At 44.2% G+C, this 26,570-nt stretch overlaps 1 protein-coding gene across 1 annotated transcript in view; it reads right to left on the bottom strand.

Annotated features, from left to right (window-relative positions):
- Nucleotides 1-17,271, bottom strand: part of ADCY9 (adenylate cyclase 9) — a 90,823-nt gene extending 73,552 nt beyond the window's left edge. The window contains exon 1 of the mRNA XM_082490864.1: nt 15,536-17,271. Coding sequence (XP_082346990.1) covers nt 15,536-17,234 — 1,699 coding nt within the window. The 5' untranslated portion in view covers nt 17,235-17,271. The remainder of the gene's footprint in view (nt 1-15,535) is intronic.
- Between the last annotated feature and the right edge of the window lie 9,299 nt (nt 17,272-26,570).

The following is a 26,570-nucleotide window of genomic DNA, read 5'->3' as shown; positions in this document are numbered from 1 at the left end:
ATGAGATTGAAGGACTGAACAAGAAACACGCCACAAAAAGCAATTCAGGATAGTTTTCTACACATTTCAACTTCTTATAATCTCTTCCCTCACACTGTCACCCAACATCCCTTTGATTTCCACTTTCCCCCTGCCTCCCAAGTTTTTCCAAATACCATCACAAAATTCCTCTCCAATTTCCTCCTCAGAAGATGCAATCTAATGGGTAATTAAAAACACAAAGGAAAACTTAGGAATAACTATTTTCCCTTAACAGCTTCCATCCCGTTAAAATATTTTTCTGCTATAATGCCTACAGGGCTTATCGTCAGTTGCAAGAGAACAAAGAAAACAAACACTGAAAATTTAGCTAAATAAGCCACAATATTTTGAGAAAAGCTACCATGGTGCTATGGGACCTTGGAAACTCACAGCAAAATATGTGAGATAATTGCTCAGAAGTAAGTTTTGCTCTTCATTTGTATGGCTAGACACCATAATAATACGAGTATCTGTAAATCCTACCTTTCCTATTGCACATCAGCAAATTGCACTGGAAACACTATTACAACTCCCACCACAAGGTCCACCACTACCTCCAGTTGTTTATGCTTTTGAATTATAAGCAAACAACCCTTAAAAAACATTAAAGTAAATAAAAAGGGGGAAATAAACTGCAGCGTTAACATATGATCAACTACAACTACAGAGTCATTTTTAAAAGGGGGGACGGACGGACAGACACGACTGCTAAGTTTGTTTATAAAGGAGTCTGGTTCTCTTCCAAGTTTCACGTTCCAGCCTGAAAATAACTTCTTAAAACAGCTGTCAGGTTTTTTTGGGAGAGGGAGAGTGATCTATCAGCAAATCTGATCTTTCTTTACAAGCGCACAAGTTACCGTAGGTAGCAGCTTGTGCTTCACTGAGAAGATTCAACTCCTATGCGGCCCCTAAAATCTGCAGTCAGGAATGTAAAGGAGCATCCAAACCCAAAAACTAACCTCCACGGAGAGACTCCAGCATCTGATCTCACGAAACAGAGAAGCACAATCATCTTCGTGCTCAGAAGACCATGGGAACTAACCATCTCCCACTGGGCCAAAAATTAGCCAATCTTCCTTTCATTTCAGGTTCTTTTAAAATATATTTTTTTCCCAACTAATTTCTTAGTTAAATAGATTATTTTTTTAAATTTAAAATTAAAAACGGCAATGTATTTTAAAAATTAAGTAATTAAAGCTCCACATCTCATAATAGTATATTTTAAAGGCAAACATGAAGGAACTCAATAACTTACTGACTGTGCTGTCATTAGCGCTTACCTTTCAGGTTTTCATCTACTATTATACGTTTGGGCTCTCTGCTGTTTTGGCTGATAAAACTGCAACTAAAATTATGTAAATTTTTTGGTACAATGTATACTGATAATTCAAAAACTCCAGTTTCTCCACACATGGAGACACGTTCACAACATTAAGAAGTATTCACACAAACAGTCATGCTAAATAGTCTGTGTATTCAAAACAGTCAAATATTAGCTGGATACAGGTACTGAATCAATCACTTCTACACACCGGGACAAGCAGCGGCCTCTCCATGTTTTAGAGGTCTTGGAATTTACTTTGTAGAGAGTTTATTACAAATGAACAACAAAAAGCATCTCAGATATACTGTTGCTGCTGCAGTATGCTCTTTCCACCTCCAGCAGCCAAAAAGCTAAATTCCGTTTCAGGAAACAGCATGAATCGCCCCAGACACTAGGCAGCATCAGAAAACTTTAGACCATTAAAGGATCACTTCATTCCTCCCCAATAAATGTCACTTAAAACCCCTCTCTCTTCTAGAACTATCATAACATTGCAGTAAGAAAGATAAATCATTATCTGTTTTGTATTAAAGAAAAATAAAGCTACTGAAAAAATCTAGTTCATGACAACTTCTCTGCTCTACGACTCAGCTCCAACCACAAGTGCGGGAACTGAAAACCTAACAAAAAGATGCAGAGGAGCAACTGGGAAAACATCACTAACGAGTATCTGCCACCCAAGCACAAGAGAGCAAAACGAACACCGGACTGCACAATGAGAATCTACTGAGGAGATAATGTGGACATTCTTCCTTACAAATACTGCACCTTCCTGTATCCATGAAGAGATTTCAAGTGCTACTGTGCCGAACCTGCAATTCTCCATCCGGGTTTTTGAAACAATGATGCCCTACAGTCCCCCTAGCTCTTCTCATTCTAATGTCCAAATACACATTTACCTTTTCAAGACCTCAAATTATTTTACAAATTATTTATACTGCCATAGTAAAAAGGGAAAGTACAATTTTCCCCTATATTCCCCATTAGTTCAACATGGGGAGAAAAATGCTATAGGTACAAAATGTGGAACCATGATGGGATATGAGAAAATATTCCCATCTCAGCACAAAAAGAATATTTGCAGACAAAAGGCGTCCAAGCCAGAATTATCAAGCAATACACCCTGTGTCACACAGAACAGTAATACTAATTTTAAGTACTCACTATTTAGTCTATTTAACTCTGCTACAGTAGCAGACACCCGGATTTCTGGACAAACCTCAAATTCAGCATTTTGGGAATCACTGTCAACAAAGCATTAGCGCAGCTTCTCATCAATAAATGAACTCATTACCTGACCTCGGCACAAACCAGCACTTCATGTTGCTCATTCTACCACAAATATATTTTTGAAGTGAACACATGTATGACTGCTAGGGATTTAAACCTGAGTTTTGGGAGTCACATAGTAGAATGCACAGTAAAAATCTCAGTTACAGCAAGCCAACGCTTCACCGTCACATTTTCAGGATGTGGCTGGTAAACTTCACGTTAAAAAAACAAAACAAAACAAAACAACAACAACAAAACACAAACCCAACTTATATTAGCAAGAGCTAAACTTCACGGAACAGGAAACTGAAGTAAACTATTCCAGAAGCTTTATTAGAGCAAGCAGGAACACCACCAAACACAAACACCAAGCCACCTGACAACAGCGATAACTGGAGTTCGACTAGGGGTGACTTACCTCCCCTGGCAGATTACTGAAGGGGCACATCAGAAAAAGAATACCTTCAGCCAGTCCAATGTCTAGACAACGTTTTTTCAGGAATGAGCTACGCAGTTACAGATGAGGAGTTTACTCATTAATGAACTAAAGATGGGGACTCCAGACCATTTTCAAACCAAACACTTAGCTCACTCTTACCACAGCATCCATGTACAAGTAACACACACTTAATCCACACTGGTTATTAAAATACCCAGTGATCTTTCCAGTTTGTCTACTGTGTCTGTGTGGTAGATTTTTATCCCCTGACAAGGGAAAGGAAAGAGTAAATACTAGAGAGTAAAATTTCATCCTCTGCTTGTTATGGTTCCACTATATATTAGTATAAAAATATCCAAGTGTATATAAATCAAGACATTTATTTTAAGCTTTCTTTTAAGAAAGGCATTTAGAAGGGAGTTCTCTTCAATTTACAAGACACGGCAAAGTCACATCACGAAAAAAAAAAAGCTAACCATGCTCAAAAAATGAAAACCATTTCTTTATTCTACAAGGCCCTAGCAAAGCCATTCCCGAGTCAAGCGTGGGGATGGGATCCTTGCTGGTTTTGCTAGATTATGGCCCAACACTGAATTCAAGCTGCCATCCCTTCTTTCCTTGCTCCCACAATGCACACTCCCTCTGCCGCGTGGAGCGGGACGGCACATCTGGAATACGTTATCAGCATTGCCGGCTCGCTGCTTTCTGCCTTCGCTGTGCGAGAGTGCACCTCGCTGGGGCTCAGCGCCACCAGCCCCTCATCAGCTGAGAAGCCCAGGTAGCAGCACAGACTTCTTAATTAATTCAATACCCTTCTTGTCTGAGAAGTGCCTCATTCTATAAATAAAGATCAAAGGATTAACCCTTTCAATGACCATCTAATATCAGCTACACTTCACTGGCTAATTTTCTGTAAGATCATCTTCTAACAGTCATTGGATCAGAGTTGTAATTTTACATATGCGTTGAAAGGGCAATAAAAAAAATCTTATAAATACTCCCATCCACCCTCCTCTGATCCCAAAGTCTGTGTTTACAGCTTTAACTCTTTTACTTTGTGTTCATTTTATATTGACTCTCCTAAATACAGCAGCAAGGACTTTTAGAACCCCATTTTGCTTTACCCATATTTGTGAAAGTCATTTGCTACATTTAAAGTTGTCTTATTTTGATAAACTATAAATATAGTTTTGATTATAGATTCGATAAACTATAGACATACTCAGTGTATATTAACTGCAGTTCCTGAACTAAGTATTATGTATTTCACACGCATACAGACTGCTGTGTTACCATAAAGTCCCAAAGATCACATTGAAACACACGTTATTTCCACAAACTGGTAATTCTGTTAAAAACAACTGGCTCTTCTTTGAAACAAAAGAATTTTAACTGTAAACTTTAACAAAGAGTGCCATTTGAATTAGGAGGATTTAGTGTTTAAAAAGCTGCACCAGACACTGGTGGGGCATGGTCCAACTCCTGTGCTTACTAAGCACTGCAAGAATTAACAAATCCTTTACTCCAAACGGGTAAGACAAATAACACACTGTCAGCACAATCTAACGCCGCAAAGCCTTCTCCATTACAGCAGCAGCAGAACAGCTCACACAAATTTATGACCGTATTGGCTGCGTGCTTGTCTACGGCCGATACTAGGCTCATACAAGGCAAATCATAATCTAAGTCCCAAAATACATATGTAATGCAGTTTATTTAATTGTTTATCAAATACACTACTTCAAAGATGCACTGGTAAGTGCAGGAGCCTGGGAGGCAAATATCCCAACTTGGAAAAAAAATATCTTAATCTAAATTTTAAGACAATTTCCAACTTTGTCACCTCCTGAAATCTTGGAAAGAATTAAACACTTAACAGATGTACTACATTTTAAATATAGCCACATCATGCATGCGTTGTTTTTTTTTATAATACTTAGAAAACACTGCGCCTGATCAAAAATGCCTTCCCTATGGTCTGATTCAGTTTCAGTACCCGGTTACGGACACAAAATCATTACCAACACCTGAACAGCAAACAGCCATCACCAAACTGTCTCTTATCTCCGAGCAGGAGTAAGAGAGAAAGCACAGCATAGTCCCAGTGTTTCATCAGGGCACAGAGACCAGCACCTTCCTCTCGGTAGCCTTCGCCTCCACATTTTTAAAATTGACATCCTTTATCTCCTTTTTTTTTCCATCCCTTCCCATCAGAGAAAGCAAGAGGCCACGGGCAGCAACCACCTTCCTTTTCCAGAGCGGGTCTCCTGCAAGCAGCGCTGCAGAGCTGGGCAGGTCCCACGCCGTGCCAAAGCAAGCACGGCTGAAGACAAGCGTGCTTGGAAAATCTCTCTCGGATGCGGCTCCCACCTTCTATTATCAACAGGTAGATTTTATGATGCTCCCTAACAAATACAGATAGCTGAGCAAAACTTTTACTAAAGAACACCACCCATTTGATGAACATCCAGCCAGCCGTACTACAAGAATTAAGCACGCTTTCTGAGCTGATTAAACATGATTCAAGCATCCGATTATTCAGAAATAACGGACTGTAGAGACAACTTGGGAGTGTTTTCACAGAAGAAACATCCTAAGGATGCACATATTTACTGAAATGCTATATACACACATATATATGTATGTATAAAAACCAAGTAACTCACAACAGCCTTATGTAATTAAGATTTTTGGACTTCTTTGTGGAAAACTATCGTCAAATACTGAACTAAAGTATCCAACACAGGTAAGAAAATGTGACTTCACTGAAGACTAACAGACCTTTTGTTTACCTCTGTATCCACAGCAAATTCCAGCAGCAGCAATGTTTCATAACCTAAGATGTATATGTTATTTTAACATCCTCAGCAGAAAAATTCAGTTATGGATTCCAGAACCTGGGGTGAGGCATGGGGTGTGTGTGTTTCTCTTAAACGGTTTATTGGGATTATGAAACAACTTATAATAAACTTTCTCATGCTCATGCGGTATTTTTAAGAATGCTCTCTGCTTCTAGTTGATGCCACATTGCCAAGCAGCAAGTAAAACATTAAATATTATTCATATTATCTCATTAGTAACTTATATGTACATACGAGAGAGAATCTCTTTCATAACCTGTATCTTAGTAGCAAGGTCAGTCCCAAAGAGGGAGTCAGAGCAAAACAAGTAAAATCCTTTTACTTTCCTACATATTGTTATCAAATCAGAACCAAATTTAAAAAACTGGAAATAGATGGGAAAGGTTACAAAAGCCTTGGATGAAAATCTGACTATCTGCCAGTGTAATTTCACCATGGACACATGCAACACTGAAAGCCTCCATCTTTCTTCTGGAAGCCTGTGGCCATTTCTTCTCCTACTGCAGTCCAAGCGTGGACCTCCTAGAAACACAGACAGCTCTTACTAAGTGTCACGCTGTCTAAACAAAGGAAATTTGGAACTAATGTTGTACCTGGGCTCTTTGCAAATAACGCCCTTAGAGAAACATTTCCTCACTACATCCTGTGTTTAACACCAGGCCTGTCGGGCCCTGAGCATTTCCACAAGATTTATCCGTTGTGCTTTCGTCCAAGTCGGTCAGAGATTAAAGACACTTAGTACCTTACAGGGCAGACTTCACATGTCCATTAAGCAACAGTTAAAGAATGCGAGGATTTGATTTCAAGAACTACTGGGAACAGCTACGCAAAAGCTTCCCGGGAGGCCTTTTGAAAATAGTATACCTAGTGTAATACCCTGTAAAGAAAAAGAAATAATAAATAGATGCATATGTCTAATAGATGGGATAGCAGTTAAGTCAAATATCAAAACTGCACATTTAAAAGCAAACAAGATTCCATTTCTGACTCAAATATCTTTGTTTATCATAAAGAATTAAGCATCCAATATCAGAAGCAGTTTTCCTATGTTTCCTGTAGGCTGAATCAACATTTAACAGCATGTTTGATTTCAATTATAGACTTTTTTTGCTTATTGTACAGTTAAGCACCATCAACCAAACCACCACCATTTTGGCTCTTAAAACATATGAATAGTTGTTAATATCGTTGTTATTGATTAACAATTAGCTTTGCTTTCCACTTTCTCCTTCTCCCTCTCTTTTCAGGAGGAAAAAAGCGCAATTTTTCTATTAAGGCCTATAAAATAACAAGACGGGAAGGAAACAAAGTCTTTATAGACTTAGTTACAGGCAGCTGGATTTGGATGCTTTTCGGCTCTCTTTCTGCGTGGCCCCTCTCCTCCCCGTGCAATGGGAGGACCTCTGGTTTAAGGAGGAACCACGTGGCCAGCAGGAATCTTCCAGCCCACGATGACATCCACACCAGTGAATTTGAGTTATCTTCAACTGACAGCTGAAGGGGGAGGGGGGGAGAAAAAAAAAAAAAGCAAAAGGAAAGCAAAATGCTCTTTGAGTAGATGTTACATGTATAGCAAAGGACATTTTCCTTCTTTTTACCTCTGTTTGCATGTCTCTGCGTACATTAAGCAGCAGACAGAAGGAAAGGTCCATTGGCAAGCTAGCAGACTTTATTCCACTAGTTCCTCTGCGCTGCTCCAATTTTGGGCATTTTATAAGTAATGTTATTTTATGACAATAACGTGATTTCTAAATTTATCAAGTCGAGTTGAAGACAACAGCTTTAGAAGTGCAACCAGAGGAACAGCAAGTGCTATCAGTGAAATAAAGACTTGCAATATAAACATTGTTATTTTTATGGCTTGCTAAGAATTCCCGCATTAAGTTACTGTAGCAAATACAAACCCAAAAAGTTTTCAGGCAACTGGAAGGGGCATTTTGTGCCCAAGGGATGCTAGCTGAAGAAATACACCTAGAACATTTTGTAGCAATTTCAGAACCATGAAAAATATCTATCCCTAAAGCCATCTAACTAGTAAGCCTATTGCTCTAGGTTAAAACATTTGAGGGGAAAAAAAAAAAAGAAAGAGAATATTCATTTGATGAAAACAATTTGACTTGGAAGGGCAGTATAGGTTTCTGGTACAGTACAATACTGACAAATGCCTACTAAGATGAGCCTAAGCAGCTAAATCGGTCCTGCACCAGTGCCCCGACATGACGCTGGGGCAAAGAAAGAGCTGTCACACCAGGGTATGATCTCCAGTCTATACGGCTTTTCTGACTGCCACTTTGTATTTTCAATAATTATTACTTGGGAGCAAGCATCTACACTTTCAAAACCTGCATGGCTCTGCTTTAAATCCAGTTCCAACCATTTTCTACAAATCTATGAAAGAGGCATCACAATAACGCAAGCTTATACAACAGAACCTGTTAAAATGTGTTAATGAGGCTATATTGACTAGCTGCCTTCTTTGCAATAGCAACTCCCACTGGAAGTTACAAATTTAAAGGCTAGGATTTTTTTTTCCCTTTCTTTCTTGTCAAAGGACATAAATGCGACTGAAAATCACCTAAAAATAGCAGAGAATTTTCAAGTGTCAGCTGTAACGGAAAGAGGAATGGCTGTCTCTCCTTACAGAGCCAAGATGGATGGAGCGAGCTTGTGATTCAGGATCAAGAGAGAGACAGCTTACACACAAATTGTGGATGGGAGAAAATAATTTCAGTTTGCTAATTTTAGTAATACTCCAGGACAATCCACAGCAACTTGAAATCCACTGAAATTGTACTTTGTTTTAAAGTGGTGAATGTAAATTCTTATATACTTTGCCTGCCAGGGGGAAAAGTGAAGTACGTGTTGTGAAATAACTGCAAAAAGAGTTTTAAACAACCCATTCAAACCATGCATCCTCCTCATGACAGAAGATGAATATAAATTATGTCTTTGACTTTGTTTTGTCTTTTCCATCAATCTTTTTCCCCAAAAAGCCACCATGTCAAGGCTTTTATTTAAAGAAGAAGTTTTCTTGCATTTGAATAGTCCCCCACCTACCTCTTAAGGTTTACTGATGTAAACGGGAAGGAGGAAGAATAGAGCTCAGACTTGTTACTCACAGAGTATCTGTTTACATTGCAGCACCTATACTTTGGGTAGCCCCAAGACAGAAACATAAACGAAAGACTCCGCAGATGATCGTCACCGAGTGCAGCCGAAGCCATGGTGTCCCTCCCATATTACAGCACCTCAGATTTCAGCCCTCACCTTTCCTACGTTCTAGAATAAAGCCCCACTCCTGTCACGCTCACTTCAACTCTTGTAGGATGTAAGTGTTTCCAGGTCTACTGAAACCGTTGGTTCACTCTGCAGGGCTCATACAGGGCTTAACCAGGCAGAGCTCCAACACTTTACAGCCAGCACTGCCTTGACTTATTTGTTAATTAGTGTCAGGACACACAATAAATTGAAACCGGAGCCCATGTTGTTAAACAAAGTATATGGTTAGAGTCAGTCTCCACCCTGTACAAAGTGGAGAATCTTACATAGATGCTAGCTATACTTATAAATTATTTTTCACGGTGTGCAGTCAAATTAGAGCTTAAGTATGTTATCGAAACTCAAAGCCTCAAAAGCCAACATCCGAGTATCCCTTAAATAATAAAACCAGCTTATATATGATATTTTTTTTAATTGAGATATTTTTCTACTTGGCCTTGCACAAATAAAACCAAGAGCAACTCAGCAAATCTTCCCCAAAATTTGTAGAAATTGTGACCATTCTGCAGAAGTCACAAAACCTACCTGGCACTAAAGCTGATCAGTACTAAAGCACAAATACATAGATTTACTTTCAGGAAAAGTTATGTCATTGTATCATGTAAGATATTTGGAAAGCTCAATAATCACCAGGTTTTCATACAAAGTTCATTCTTTTGTTTATAGCTATGAAACACATCTTCACCAAGTGAAGACTTGACAAGAACCTGGTTGAGCAACTGTATTCACTATTTACCTCCTTTTCGTTTTGCTATTACATGGTAAAATTACAGACCACGTCAAAATGTTAAATCAATGTAGAATTTACTTCTTCCTGGCAATATGCCTTCATGCAAATTACCTCTAATTATAATTCTTTATCTGTCACTGAGTACTTTTCATTTTTTAAATACAGCAGTGAAGTCAACCCATGTATGACACTTTATTTTCAGTCTCACACTTGAAAATAAGATCATAAACCACTACCTGAATACCAACAATTAGTAGGTCAGACTACGCAAAATTGATAAACTGACTCTTTGCTAAAATTTCTGTCTCAGTCAGCACTCAGAATTCTGTGTTGTGGGAAAGTGGAAGTATGTTCACATGCTTACTTCATTATCACTTTTAAAAAAAATTGACATTTGTTCTATCTATCAGTTGTTGCCCGGCTGTCAGATTAGTATCGGAAAACATGAAATCCAGAATTACAATGTCTGTCACAAATGAGTTCAATAAACATAAAAAGCCAGTACCTAGGGATCTACATTTATTGAACACGATGAAGCTAGAGGTCAAACAGGCAGACCTGCACAGCGGGTGGCAAGACACAAACCAGACAAGCAGCCGTACCTCCTGTCCTTGCCCCCAAAACACCTACCAGTTAGACTACCACTGCTCTTGGCCGAGCCGAATTTGTGCAGAGCTCTCCTGCTGGCACGAGCACAAGCCTTCTAGATTTACACTACGCCCAGCAAACCGGGCTCAAAAAGATAAGGAAAACTTTCATCTTCTCTTTCATCTACCTATGAACTTCCAGAAGCACAGGACAGCTACGGGTCCTGCGCGCACAGGTCTGGTAAAAGACAGAAAGATGGGGCAGGCAGGAAAGACTCCGCAGCCGTCAGGGTGTAACTGGGGTCTCCCCCCGATCTGCCATAGAGAGGAGGAAGGGAAGGAAAATTCAATGACCTCTTTCTTCATAACCTTATCTGAGACTTTTGTCTTTCAGGAACACCCGCTCCCTGTAACCCAAACCTGAAGAAGCAGCAGAGTATCAAGTCACCAGGCAGAGCTGTATCCCGTGGTCTGCCAAGGGAAAAGCATCCCACAGGTCGCAGGTTGCCACCATGTATAGAGCCAGGCTATTTATGGAGAAATAACAGCCTTAAATGATGTTAAAAGGTTTCATAACGGTGATTTTCATAACTGATTTGCTTTGCTTAAAAAATAATGAAAAGTAAAGGAGATACTAAAAGAAACACGGAGAACAGCAGAAGACAATACAGTAAGCTACAGATCTTTGATAGGCTTTATCAGGAACAGCTACCAGTTGCCACAGGTGAACCGGTGGATTTTCAGGCAATAAGTGCCGTGAAAGCTGACCTTCCTTCTGAAGCCATTGACTCCTTGGTTCGCTTAGCCAGGCGACAGAGCACACAACAGCCACTTACATTTTTTCCATGATGAAGCAAACAGCAAAATTAGAGAGAAAAGTGTGTCTGTATCTTCAAGGGCTTCTAACAGAAACTCAGCGATAAAGCCATTCCTTGAGGCAAACTGAACAAGGAGGGGTCTTGCTGCAGAAAGTTTGGGATTTTTTTTTTAATTTTTCATTTTTATGGAAACTTTAATAACAATTACTTTCATTAGAGTATCAGCATACATACAAATGCCCCAAATGAAATTGTGGTTCTGCTGTGCTATGCTCTATAAACACAGGGAAAGCATTCTTGCCCCAACATGCTTACGTATTTTGAGCGCTCAAAAAAAGAGATGCCGGTGACCCTGGTATTTCTGGAAGAGTTGCTGGCTGGCTGGCAAATAGCAATATTGTGACCTCCTCAGTAACAAGAAAGAGAAATGCAAACAACCAAGAAGAACAGAGCAAAACAAAAATATTTCCATAAGCAGAACTTTTTATATCCTGAGAAGAGATCTCTGACTCCACAAAGCTCAGAAGGGACACATTAACGTGTATTACATGACTCTCGGGATCTCATAGTCTTCAATAAACTTATTTGCTAGGAAGATCAGCAAGAAAACAGAAAATGTGAATTGTCTCAAATCCTGTGGCAAAATTATTATGGAAGATATAATTAATGTCTAGGGTTTATCTGTGGACCTCAAAAAAATCACCACATCCAGGGGATCAGGCACTGTGAAAACAGATGGCAATCTTAAAACAAACAGCAGTCAGAAACGGGCAAAAACCTTGTAAGGTCATCAATGGCTTGCTCTCTTTATTGGTTTGTTTTAGACCCCATCTACTGAATTCCAATGGCAGAAACAGGAGGGAACACACCAGGGCCCCACTTGTTGCAATATGGAGCCAAGGAAGCATCAAAAGAAGAAGAAAAGATATTTCCATGCTGAGATTTCAGTGAACCACAAAACAGCACAAGGAGAGAGAAATTCGGTTTTGCCTCGTCTATTCCAAAAAACAAGGAGAGCAGCACTAGGGCAACTCAGGGTACATCTACGTTAGTATTTCAAACGGAATTGGGAGCGTAGTTTTAAAACAGCTTGCCCAATTCACTCCTGTGTATCCCGCTTCGGCACGCACTGTAGAGTTGTTAGCTGGATTCCTTCCGAGTGAACCGAACCAGAAGGCTTGCTCCAGGAGCACGCTTGATGTGCTCCAACCACAGAGGTACTTTTGTCCAGAGACCCAGGCCAGAACTAGGCTTAGGCAGAAGTCCGGAAATGAGCATAACGTGGACACCGAGTCCTCAGCACCTCCCATTTTGCCCCATAAAGAGTTTACTTGATCATGTCGACTTAGCCTCAGAAAGATAGCTATGACTACCGCAGCAGCTCTGACAATTAAGAGACAATATACTAGACATACAACATAAAAAATAGGCTATCATTAAGATACCAAAGGTTGAAAGGAAGCTGAGAAGTGTAGTACTGGTAGGGAAACAATGCTTATGTCTGTTATCTCCGCAGCACTTTCATACTTGAAAAGCGTACGACGTATGACATAATTAAACAACCATAACAAACTTCCTCTTCTCTATCACTACTATCAACAAATTCTCAGGAAAAATAGTAAAGCAAAACCCCCTAACAGCACCTCCGTTCACAAAACTGAGCAGCTGCTTGGCAGAGGACAATTAATTAAGAGGTGAAATCTCAGTTTACTCTATTAAATCTCAGAGCTGCTCCTTAACAAAACCCTCCCCTGCAGCAGGTTCTAGACGCCAGCCTGTGGCACTGCTGTTAGACTGCTTTTATTTCCCCCCCCCCCCTGCTCCTGATGCCATTTACCTATCAGGGAAGTAATCTGACTGCGGAACAAAGTACTGTGGCAGCTCAGCAGCACCCGCCGTGTGCCACTGCAGAGGGTCTGGGCACAGGAAGGAAAGGGACTACGTGTGCCACAGACCTGCACATAACAGCAGTCGTGGCAGAGGTCTGCTGGGTTTAAAAGTAAACACAGCCTGATTTCTATGACTATATAAGACATTGATAAGAAACACAAGCTAATTACAGTTCCACAACAAAATGCAGAACGGAAAGGGGAAAAATCCCAACCCATATTCCTCGTTAAACTCATTCTTACCACATGCTCCAATTGCTTTCACAGCTAGGTTTCAAGGTAAAGAAGAGACCATTAAAATGTCAGTTCACAAAACATACTTCATCTTATCTAGACTGCATTTCAGTTTGCTCATCTGTAGTGCCCTGGCTAAAGCAGGACCTCTGAAAGGCATTCAGAGCTGCAAAATCCAAACCACTGTACTGGCGAGACACAGCAGCCTACATATGCCCTCTCGCAATAGATGTAACCAAGGACAGAACAGAAGTCTGAGAAAGACCATGAAAAAAACACTCCTGGCACGGGGTATAATTGCTCTACACAGTGCTCTTGTGATGTCCTAGAAAATATAAACATATAAATAAAAATATTTAAGAGCAGTACCATTGGTCTCCACAAGTAACTTCACGTCACTTTCTGATTAATGATATCAAGTACAGTTATAAATTTAACAAAAATACTTCATTTCATTTGTTGCTACAACACAGCCTTCGCACTGCATCTGACTGTTAAGGTAGATGGAAGAGGGAAATTCAGAACTTAAACATTGCAGGGCTGTTTCTCTACGAGCTATTAAATTTGTTTTCACCAGAAGAGCAAGATTCGGTTTAGAGTAACAGAGAGATTATGTATGATCCTTCTTTCTTGAAAGCAGGCTTCCACTGAAATACATCAGTGTCAACAGTTTCCAAAGAAATTAACTGAATTTGTATTTTTAGATGCAGAAACAGAAAGCCAAAGCCCAGGGACACACATCTGCTACAGTTCTATGGCTTCCAGCCACCAATGTCACTGTCGATGTTTTTCCTGCCTGTAAGCCTCTCATTTCATCCCTGTTGCCATATGCATGCGGACAGCTAGCTCACCAAAAATAAGTATTTGTGTCACATCAAAATAAGCACCTGCCACAGGCGAGCGGCCTGCCGTTACTGCTTCCACCACTGTTTTGCAATACTCTCCCCCCCGTCCTTACTCGCTGACCTTTCTACAACCATCCTGGCCTCATTTTCTATTTGTTGCAACAAATCTCTCCTTCCTCCATCACACCGCTGTCCTGTCACTCCTTCAGTTTCTTCCACTCTGTTTTCAACACATTCTTTACAAAAATGGGTACCTTTATAAAGGGAATGAATAAACTCACGTAGCATAAAAGGGTTGCCAACATATCCCGCTCCCATCTTGATTCGCCTGCTCCCCACCCTGGACTACAAGCACTGCGGACAACCAAACCTCCATGAGACAAAGGCACGGCCCTAGAAACACAGCTTTTACTAAAGAGACAATTAAACCCTCAGCATGTACAATCCTCCTGCACGCGCTTCGAAGTGCTGCTAGAAAGCAGTCAAGGGTTTCATTTCAAAATGAATACCCTGTAGAAAAACGAAAACCAGAGCCTTAGCCAAGCCAAAGGGGAACCGAAGGATCCCTCATTTTCTTTTCCAAATGGCAAATTTGCAGCTTCATCCCCAAATCCTTAGAGCTGCAGAAACGAGAGCATCTGCCAGCTCACTGAACCACCTGAGTAACTTTTTCCAGCCTAACTTCGAACTGTAACAACTTGCTATATCAAACTGCCAAATCTACAGTGCTCATTTCTTTCTGTGAATCCAGCTGTCATTTTTCCCAAATGCCTTCGCAGTCCCAACTCTCCCAATGCCAAAAAAAACTTTTCACAGATATACATAATTTTGCAAAACACATATGCTCTATGTATGGCACATGAAGTCAATTACCAAGTTTACTTACTGAATTAAAGGATGACACACAACAGTAAAACAAAAACCTCTTGCAGACAGCAAACACATTAACCTTCTCCTCCCTACGACGTGATACTCTCGCAAGGAGCGCTAAGGAGTTTTGAAGTCTAAGTACATTTTGAGTGCCCCAGAAGATCTTTCACGCTTATCTCCGGGGCATATTTTATTCCGTAATTCCCACAGTGTTTGTGATCACCAGCACACAGAGTTAAATGTAAAACGCGTTAAATCTGCAAGTCAGGAAGCACAAAACATGCACTAGGGAAAATATATTTTCCCTCATAAGGGGAAAAAAAAAAAGAAAAAAAAAAAAAGACTGAGCACAAAAAAAGCACGTACCTTTTAACTGGTCGGCTACCACGCTCTGACCAACTCGCTCAATCACCTTTCCATCTTCCATTTCATAACGATCATCCAAATATTTCGCAGTAGCTTCTGAAATATGGACTTTTCCAGCCACCCCGAGCTGCTCCATCAGATTGGCCAAATTGACATCATTGGACCACACATCGAACTTGAATCTCCTCATTCCCAAAATGCCACACAGGACCGTCCCGGTATGAACACCGACTCTCATGTTGACCATTTCTTTTTTCTCTTGGCAAAACTGTTCAATGGCTTTAATCATACCCAAGCCCATCTCGATGCAGCAGTAAGCGTGATCTGCCCGGGGCTCCGGGCAGCCAGCTACGCAGTAGTAACAGTCTCCCAAAGTGCTTATCTTCTCGCATTTAGTGTCCTCACACAGCCGGTCGAAACGTCCAAAGAGGTCATTGAGGAGTCCCACCAGAGCGTGGGCAGATTTATTGGCGCTCATTTTCGTGAAGCCAACAATATCTGCAAACAAAATGCTCACTTGCTCTATCTGCTGCATTTTAAAAGGACGGAATATTATGGGGGTTTTCTGTATGGAGGGCTTCTTCTTCCTGTTTTTGGGGCTTGAGGTGGAATGACGTTTGACAGAGTTTTCACTTTCATCATCCCCCTGCTTCATTAAGTCATCGGCTATTATTCTTGGCATAACAGAATGAATCATCCTCTCTTTCAGGGCTTTTTCCACTTCCAAGTCTTTTCCATGCATGATGGATTGCCCCACTTTCAGGAATGTGCTTCTTGATCTGACTTCGGACATGATAAATAAATGAATACCGATGGCGTGGATGCAGATGTGCAGGAAGGCTTTACTCAACAGCTCCCAGTAAAGCGCACCGGCTCGGAGAGGTGTAAAACAGTTCTCGTCGCGGAAGTGATAACCAAAGGTCTCGAAGAGGACCGAATACGACAGTCCCAGAAACAAGCTTAAATACAAGGGCAAGTGCATCACCGTGTAAAGCAACAAGAGCACTTCGATACACATAGAAAAACTGCCTACTTGAGAAAGACAAGTGTCTGTGGGATCTGCCGGGGCAGTCCGGTTGGACATGTCACCACTTCCTGAGATAGGTTTCAGCGCCTGGAACTGTGGAGCAAGAGTCAAAGCAAAAACCAGGAGGGTGAGTACCAGCGAAGTCCATACATAATGGCGGGCATAAGTCTTCGTGAAGGTGAACACGAAAAAGGCCACGCACACCAAGAGGAAGCACAGAGCTGGCACCATGAAAACAATCTGTTTCTCTCTCATGTGTACGCCGAAGTAGATGCCCCAGAGAAGGCAGGCCACGCCGATGTAGAAGAGGGCATAGCGAAACCGGCGCTGGGTCTGCGGGAAGCATCTCTCCATGCAGGCCTCCTCCAGGTTGTTGGAGTCGAACTTGGGGTTCCACCACTTGGACGAAGCCCTCTCGAAGAGCTGCGGCAGCTTCTTCTGCCGGCGGAGGCTGTGGCCGCCGCCGCCACCTCCACCGGTCCGGCGGGTGCCCCCGGACTCCCCCGAGCTGCAGCTGGAGGAGATGCTGTACTTGCAGTGCTTGGAAGAGGAGCAGCCCTGGTGCTGCTTGGGGTTGATTTTCACCGTCACGCTGTTGCTGTCCCCGCTGGAGTCGCAGCTCACCTCGGTGCTGTGGTGATGCAGCAGCTGCTGGTGCGGTGGGGAAGCCATGTTGTCAATTCCTCCCTTGAAGAGCCCCCGCTCAAGAGTTTGGGTCTCTCGGGTTGGGAAAGCCACCGGGACAAGTCGCCTTTAGTCTCCTCCCGCCGCCGGGGCGGAGGGGCGGCCGGGCAGCGCCGCGGCGCTCCGCCGCTGGCCGGGCTGGGCACGCAGGGCGCTGGGGCGCGGGCAGCCCCGCATAGTCCCCTCGCCTCGTCCGCCCTCCTCCTCCTCCTCCTCCGCCGGCCGGGCCGGGCCGGGGCTGCCGCCCGCCGCTGGCCCCGCTCCCCGCAGCCCCGCCGAGGCGCGGGGCGGCCGCCCGCTGGCTCAGTCCCGCGGGGGGAACGCCGGGCCCCCGCCGGGAGGGGACCGCTCCTCCATGTCGGTCGCTTTGCAGCTCGGCCGCCGCTTCCTCCCCTCACGGCCGCCGCCAAGGGGACGGCCGGCTCCCGCCCGCCCCCCGCGGCCCTCCCCGCCAACGGGGCCTCGGGCCCTCAGCGAGTGCCCCCGCGGCGCCCCTCAGCGCGGGACTCGGCCGCCTCTCTCCGCCTCCTCCGCCTCCTCCTCGCCTGCCGCGGGGCCCGGCGGGGCTGCTCCCGTCCCCCCTCCCGGCGGGGTGGTGCCGCGCCGCCGCGGGGAGCTCCCTGCCCTGGCGGGGGCCGGCCCGCCCGCCTGCGCGCCGCCGCTGCCGGCGGAGGGAGGAGAGAGGAGAGGAGAGGAGCGGCGGGGGCGCGCTCAGCCGCCGGCCGCCGCCGCCGCCGCCACCATCTTCCTCACGGGAAGGGAAAAGGGGCGGGGGGGGGGGGGGGGCGCGCTCCCGCCGCGGCGCCGCGCCCCATTGGCCGGCGGGGGCGCGCGCCCCCTCTCCCCTCCCCGCCTCTCCCCGGGCGGGGGGGCGCGCGCTCGGTGCCTGAGGGGACCGGCTCGCGCCCCGTCCCTCAGAGGTGACTTGTGTGTCCCCCACCCCGTGAGTCGGCGGGCGGGAGGGGCGCTGACAGGGACGGGACGGGACAGCGCGGGGTAAGCGGCGGCGGCGGCGGCAGTGGGAGGTGTCCCCATCGCTCTCAGGGCCCTGTTTGTTCACGGGGGGGAGGTCCCTGTCGCCGGCGGTGGGTCCCTCCCGGCGGGTCCCGCCGCCCTCAGGGCCCTGTTTGTACACTGACCGGGGGGGAGCCGTTGGCCCGGCGGACATTTGCCATGCGCAGACAAACAGGCGCTTATATCGGACAAACAATTTCACTTTCCCGCATCCCCGCTGGAAACTCGCCGGTTTGTTTTTCTCTTCTCCTCGCTTCGCCCCGCTATCTCGCCGGCCCCGCTCCCGCGGCTCTCTTATCTCTTCCCCACAGCGGGCCCGTGGCCTTCCCTCCCCTCGCGGGGCTCCTCCGCGCCTCCCCCCCCCCCCCCCCCCGCTCCCCCCGGCTCCTCCCCGGCTCGCCACCCGTCGCCCTCCCTCGCCACCTCTCGCCCTTGCCCACAGGTGATGGTCCCACCACCTCTTCCTTCTCCATCATCATCCCCTCAGCTCCGATGCTTCTCCCGGTTTCTTCCCGGCCTTCTGCTGTGCCTCCCCGCTTCCCTGAATCCCATTTACTCTTTGTTTTCCTTTTTGTTTGTTTGGGGTTTTTTGTTTGGTTGGTTTTGTGTTTGTTTTGGTTTTTTTTTTTTCCCCAGGTGAGCCTTTCCCAGCTGACTGCCCGCCAAGCGCCCCACACCAGGCGGCCTTCCTCCAGCAGCGAGTCCCTTCTCTCAAGACAGCACCGCTGGGTAAAATGTACCCTTTCTTTTCTTTTTTTTTTTTTTTCTTTCTTCCTTTAAATAGTGAATATGTGGCCACACGGAACTGCAACCTGTACTTTTTTTCCTTCTTTTTCTTTTGTAAAGATATTACTTGATGCGCAGTAACCATGCTGTAAAATGTGTGTTTATTATTATTAATTATTTTGAAGAAACTTGTGTTTCCCGATGTACTCAAATACCAAATCAACCTATAATAAAAAAGTCAAATCAATAGTGATAATTGTTTTGTTTTAGCTATGACATAGCCCTCTCTTGAATTCCAGCTGATCAATATTTTATAGCGAGTGCTGCTTGCCATGCCGCTCTCACATAAACATTGTTGGGAAGAAAGTAATCCCTTAGCTGACAGGGCGGAAAGGAAGGATGGCCTCCTGGGCTTGGCTATTAATTGATAAATTTACTAAGACTTCTTTGCAACCTTTTTATTGATTCATCTAAATGTACTTTAAGTTACATTCTTACTTTATAACGGACAGTGAATTTATGTAATCTGGAGGATTAAATAAGTGCGACAGCTTCCAAGGATTCAAAGATATTGTAGAAATACAGTGGGGAAAAAGAAAAAAGTTTTTTACCTCACTGGCAAACAATTTAACATAAAATTACCAGTGTTTTTAAAGTTTGTTATGTAAACCTGTAAGACTTACTTTGTTGTAGGAATTGGGTGATTTGAACTTTGAGATTCCAGCAGAATTTGGTTTTAACCCTGCTTTATGATAGAATTGGCTTATTATTGCTCGTGATATCCTCACTCAACTGCCAGTCTGGGTCAGCTGCATTTCCTTAACACCCCTCCGAAAAGGGTAGAAACTACAAAGAGCTCAAATATTTGGGGGGGGGAAACAGGAAATAATTTAAGCCTGTACTATTTCTTAGTAAATCAGGATGTCGTTGAAAAGAACATCAGGGTACATTTTCCTCCAGTTGAAGATGTGAGTTTTCCCTCTGGTATCAACAAAGTCATGATTTCACTCAGTTCCTTTGGTCCCAGGTGATTTAAGAGTGCAAGGACGGTAAATAGGTAAAACATTCTTTGTCTCAAGTGTAGTAAAAGTTGAGGCCCTTCAAATTGGTGTTATTAAAATTTCCTTGGGTAAGCTTTAATTCAGTTTTCATCTAAAATGAAGATGTGGGATTAAAAAAAAAAAATAAAGCTGTGAGGCAGCGGTTGGTGTGTGTGCAGCAGTAGGTGAGCGCGTGGGGAGGAGATGGTGCAGGTGCGTGTGCTCTACCGAGAGGGTTCACACGCAGCAGTGTGCTCACGCAGCCAGAGGAGAGGGGCCGCTCGTACGCGTTTTCCCTGCATGCACGCGGAAGAGGCCGACGCTTGGGGCACGGAGCTATGTGCGTGCAGGAGACGGAGGATGAGCAGAAGCAAAGCACAGGCTGAGGAACGAGAGAAGTGCGTCTTGTTCCCCCTGTCCTCAATGAAGCAGGACTTTGTGTGTCCTTAGAATAACCAGCATCACATCAAAGATACTGGCTACATCACAAGTTGTAACTGAGGTACCCACATGATCCCTAATTTTGTCTGGCTACTAGTCAGAGATTGCTTTTGATCTCCCCTAATGAAGTAGTCTCCTCTTTCCCAGCTTTCGTTTACTAGTTTGAAGGACAGTGAAATGGGACTGAGGAAGACATCTGACTTGTCAAAACCCTCCTTTGGTAAGCTTCAGATGGTGATTTCGAGACTGCTCAGAATTCTTGTTCCCCAGAGGATGCTCCCACTAGGTTTGTCACTCATAGACTCCTATCCTGCTCCTCCTTTTGATCTCTGGGTGAAACAGTCACCGACCACTCACCAGCCCAGCCATTCCCCTGCTTCCTCTGCTGTTACCCAGTTCTGTGGAAACAGGCGCTGTGTATAGCAGCAGGGAGAACAGTTCCCTCATGTTTGCTTCTGTTAGCTCTGTACTGGCTGGGAAAAACCTAGTGCTGCCTCCTGGAAGACTGAATTTTCAAAATTGGGTATTATTTCACTTTCACTTTGCTTTTATCATGAGGATTTTTCTCTGTTGAATTCAAGAAGCCGATTAAATATGCATAAGCAGTAATCAAGAAATGCCAGTGATGCTTGTATTTATTTCAAGTGTGAGTAAAATTTGTTCTGGAGGGCAAGAAGTGGTTTGAAGTTGTATCCTTCCCCTCTCCCCTCCCCCCACCTTCTGATATTTTTTATCCAGGAGTTTAACCCCAGGGAATGTGATACGGTCAGCGTGTCCCTCTAAGGCAGCGTCTGCGTGGGTAGTATTTGTAGCGTCCTTTAAGGAAGATGCTTCCTCTTGGTGACTTTCTTAGCAACCACAGTCAGCACATCTCGGTGGAGCTGGGAGTTACGGGGCGGTATTATTTTGACTCCTGGGTTCATTTCGGTGTCTGGTAGCTCTGGGTTGTGCTGTTCTCCTGTAGAGAACTCCAACTGCCCTTCCAAAATACTCTCTGACCGATTTCCTTTCTCAGAGGCCGAGTTCAAGGAAATACTTCACAGAGCAATAGCTGGGCAAACGCGTATCCTACTTGCACATTTCTTTTAACTTCATGCCACTAAATATACATATTTAGTCTATAGAACTGAATTTACTTCCCTTAGCAGAGGCACAGCTTTGGCAGCTCTAATGATTAGCTTTTGTTTGACATTCATAATATTGTGCTTCACTGCTTGGCTGATGGAGCTGTGCGAAACTGTTGAGGGGGGGGTTCTGAAATGTGACAGCCCACATGATGCTTTTTTAGACTTCACAAACCGCCTTCACCAGGCAGAAGAATATGACATGGGAACTGCTGGCTAGAACAACAGCGTATGTTAATGCCAGTATCGTTGGTGTAGTTGGGGAGGAGGAATGCTGGTTAGAACTTTGTGGCTTTTATTGTGTGCTGTCAAAGGAAAACTTGCAGCCTGAAAGAGCGGGCATCATGGATGCCATGGGTGGAGACTATTAATCCTGTCTGGCTCTGGAGGCAGTATAAATATTGGAAGAAAGCACGTTAAAACCTGTTTTGTCCATCCAGAGACAGAAAGGCTCAAGGGTGACAGCCCAGATGCCCCATTCCCTCCTTTCTTACCTTAACAAATAGCAAGATTCTCGCTTTCTAACAAACCTCTGCCTCTGCGTCCTTGCTGGCTTGTGTGGCATTCGTTATGAGCTTTGCTTTGAATCCTGGGGACCTCTAGGTGAAAGAACTCATGTTACGGATTTAAAAAAAAAAACACAACTTTTCTGACTTCTGTTCATAGACTAACAGGTAAACATTAGAAAATATTTTGGAGGATTGTTACTCCTCCGTGGTTTTTAAAATTAGAAAAGTATCATGGTGCTTATGTCACTCTTCCATAAAAGAAGAGCGCGAGGATTACCTTTGAGATCTTTTCTATACAAAGCCACAGAAGCTGAGTAAGTGGCGAGTTCTCACTTCCTCGGGGCAGCCAGGTTGGGCTTGTGTTCTCTGTTTTTCATCCTTCTAAAATTGCAGTTCAAACTACTCATATAACTGACACAATTTCATATCTCAGATGAGATGCACAGATAAAATAAGCGAGTGAGCAGTAGAAGACCTTTTTATGTGAGCCGGACCTCAAGAGGGAGGATAAAACCCAGCCCAGCTGCGTGGGGATCACTGGCTGCCATAGGACCAGGATTTTGTGTTTGTCCCGTTCGAGCGGCCTTCTCTGCTGAAAGCAGTACAGGCTGGACCGCTGATTTGGCAAAAATGTTTGCCACCAGGAGGTGGCTTCGCTCAAATATATGTTTCTGTAAGATGAAGACAAACTTAAAATTTATTGCTCATTCCATTCATAACCAGAAGTTCTCCGGGCTTGCCAAGCTGCTGAGTCAGCTTGGGTACCTCACCCTTGAGTCAGCACAGCCTGAAATAGAAACTTGCTCTGTTTCCGAAGAGAGGAAGTACCACTGTTGTCTGCAAATACAGCTGCATCTAACACGCTTTTATAACTACAAACACTTGCTGGAGGAACTTGCATGACACTCTGTCTTTTTTTTTTTTTTTTTTTTTAAACAAAAAAAAGGCGTTTTCTTACTTGAAACAGGAGTGTTAGGTTTGCTATGAATGGGACTGTCTGAGTGTGGAAGCACTGAAGAATAAATGTCAGGAGAAAGGCTGTACAAGTGGCAGTCATTGATGGCACCTAGATGAGCCAAGCGTCAGGCTCCCACTCCATCTACTTGCAGCTTCTCAGGACATTGAAATTAGGGAGATAACGGAGTTTAGGGAGCCTGGGTACGACCAGGCTAAAGCAAAGTCTTATGCCGTTAAGAAACGATGGCAAGAAGACAGGGTAGAAGCTATAAAATACCGATTGGGGTCAGCTACAGCGGCGCTCATCTGGGATTCCCAAAGTAGTGTTGAGTCACTTTCGCTGCCGTGCCGTAATGCCGCTCTATAGCACAGCATGAGACAGCTAAAACCAGTGAAAATGACCAACAGTTGCAGTCAAATAGTGGGATGTGACACTGTAAAGTCATCACCAGGACTTCCTTGAGTAGGTGGAAGGCAGCGAAAAGGCATGTAAAAATAGTCCCTATGTGATATAAATTAGGGAGGAGTTTCTGTGGCTCCAAGTCAGGCCAAGAAGTAGAAAAATAACTGTAGTGTTAATTCCCCCGTTCACCCCCTCTGGAGGTGCACAGCTTTCTATCTTGCAGACAAAGCATCAGTAATTTTTAGCATACCCCAAAAAGCCACCCGTGAAAAATAGAGTTTCGGGAGGCCGTCAGGCAGGCGCTGGTTGTGTGCCGCCTTCCCCGGATCGCTCCCGCTTTTCCCTTCACACTCTTCCTGCTCCAAGCAAATGACTGCTGCTGGCACCTCCATTAAAACCATTCTCGGCTGGCTTTACCTTCTGTTCTACTGGGCGAACGAAAAACCAGTCACCCCTTTTGAACTGGGAGCAAGGGAGATATCCAACTGTTACTGGGTGGAGGGGCAACAAAACCCCTTTGCCGTAGGGAAGGTCTGGCTGTATTTTACTTTCTCTGGAAACTTTTCCTCCCTCCTCCGAAAGAAGGGCTGGATGCCCATGTGCCGGTCTCCTGTGCTGCAACATGACCTGCTCCACTCTAACCACAAAGGTCTCCTATACGCTCCTTTACCTGTAGAACACCGCAATTTACATGATCTTGCAAAATCAGGTTTATGAAGCCAATGCTGTAGAGAAACAGAAAATAAAACCTTACTGCTCTCACAGATGGCTTATTTAGACAACCTGTCTGCATAGCACAGCTTCTGGGGGGAGATCCTGATGGATAGGGGAGTTCCCTTTTATGGGAGCAGCAAAAAGACCCTCAGAACCAAACTCTTCTAAACGAGTTTACTATTCAGAACTAAACTAGCCTCAACTGTTCATAGAACATTGCAGGAAAGTTTCCTCCTAGGGTGACACTTGGTAGGGGATTGTCCTACAGTACTATGAAGGAAACGATTTGGAAAAACGCTCATTTTTGCAATTTTCCCATTTTCTGATTTTTTTTGCAACAGCGCAGTTGCAAATTACAACACATTTTATATTTAGGGCTTTGGATTATTCAACCGAAAAGGAGGTGGGGATGAGAATTTACCGGCACAATTACAGGCTTATGCAATCATCTTGTGTACACGCCACAGGTTTGGAAGAAAGACCTGCTGCAAATCCGCAGAAAATCCTGGCTGCGGGATTCTGAGTGCCGCAAGGAATTACACAATGTAAAACTTCGTAAAACGTTTGCTGTGCACACGCCAAGCCCTTTTTAAATCCAGGTTTCTGGGGAGAAGAGCATCGCCAGGGCGTTTTTGTGACTTGATCCCTTGCCCCGGTTGATCGGCCGTGGCAAGGTGACCCCGATATGGACGTGGGGAGAGCCGTTCCCGTCTGAGCTGAGTGTTCCCAGCTGCATCCCTGAATAGATTTCGCTTTCTCTTCCCCTGGCTCAGGCTGTCACAGTGTATTTTAACTACAAGTCTGTTATTCTGCAATGTGGGTGCCAGAATCGTTTTAAAGAATAACCCAACTCCATAATAGTGGATTTTTGGTGATTTTCTCTTCTCCCCCCTCCCCCCCGAAGGGTAGAAGAGAGCATTCTTCCCAGCTGTACCCAAGATTTCACCTGCGGGGCTGCAACTCCGACGCTGTCTAGGAATATGAACAATCCCCCCCTACTCCAACTGGAGCGGATATATCTGAGTAATTTAGCAATGATGTGACAAGTATGAAGCGGAAGGCATTGAGAAAGTATTGTATCAATTTTTAGTTTGTATTTAAGGTGGTTTCTACATGCTTGTGTTCTCCAAGCACAGAAAGAGTACAAGTCTCCTGTCTGCGAACACGGGAACCGGTCATTAATTCAATTTATTGCTGTGGTGGTAGGATTAAGCCTTTAATGAAACAAAAAGAAATTACCCAGGGCAATTTGACCGCTGCTGTTTAACCCCTGCTATGTTAGCGTGGTGACTGAAATTAGGGTGGCCCAGCGCAGTCCGCTGATTCTACTACTAGGTGAGATATTTAGCATTTGCATGGATTAAAAACTGATTTCATTCTAAACCGGTGGCTGCTGCACTCCGTGCTTCATGACTTAAAGGTTTTATTTACACTGCACGAAGAAAATACTATTGTTGGGGCTTCAGCCTCAAGTACTTAAAAATTACAAAAGAATTAAATTAATTTTAGCATTTTGACACTCTCAAATAATATCCATGGAGCGCTTGGTGCTCTCGGAGTATTCAGGACTTTTTGGGGGCTATCGATGGACCATGAGTGCCAAAAGAGCAACGAACACCTCCCAAATGATCCCGATTAAAGCTGAGCGTGAATGCGTGTTTCTGCCGGGCGCCCGGCTCTGTTTCCAGGGAACAAGATGGGATGAAAACGTTGCTGAAAACACTAATGCGTAACGCTTTGGCAGAGATGGTTATCACATCTCCTCGTCGTTTTTACCTGTGTTGCTGCCCTGACAACTGCGGTATGGTGTGGAAATGAAATGTGAAGTCACTCAGGTCTGGGTTCTGCTGTTCTTCACTAAACGAATTCGTTAAATACTTTTTGATGAAGGTAAGAGAAGGTGCATGCTTCTGCAGCAAAGGAGAAATATTTGTCCTGGGGTGCTGAAAAGACAGCAAATCTTTGTTAAAAAGGGGAGTTGCGGGGCGAAACAAAGCGGCGTAGAGAACACGATGAAAGATCGCAGAGGGAGAAAGGATACAATCCAGCAATTACTGGCTAGATGCAATCAGGATTTAGGAACGGGGCCCTAATCCTTTTATAAACCCGGAATCTCCTTGAACTGGGTAGCGGGAGTACCGACAGTCACACTTGATAAGCAAAAATCAAATAACCCTCGTGCTTCGTGGCATGTGCTAAACTCCTAATGACACAGTCAGGGGAAAAACCGTGACCCATCACAGGCTTTTCGGCAATTTCCCACCAAAGGTTTCCTGCAGGCTGCAGCTTTCGGGGGCTCCACATGATTGGTACCTGGGAGAACTGCTCAGAGGTTATGTGTCGGTAAATTTAGACAGAGGAGTTATTTACCAAAGGATATCTCTGAAAGGGAATTT

Source organism: Vanellus vanellus, assembly GCF_965231255.1.
Source record: "Vanellus vanellus genome assembly, chromosome: 14".
Classification (NCBI taxonomy): Eukaryota; Metazoa; Chordata; class Aves; order Charadriiformes; family Charadriidae; genus Vanellus; species Vanellus vanellus.
Note: the sequence above shows the minus strand (reverse complement) of the source record. Positions and strands in the feature narration are given on the sequence as shown.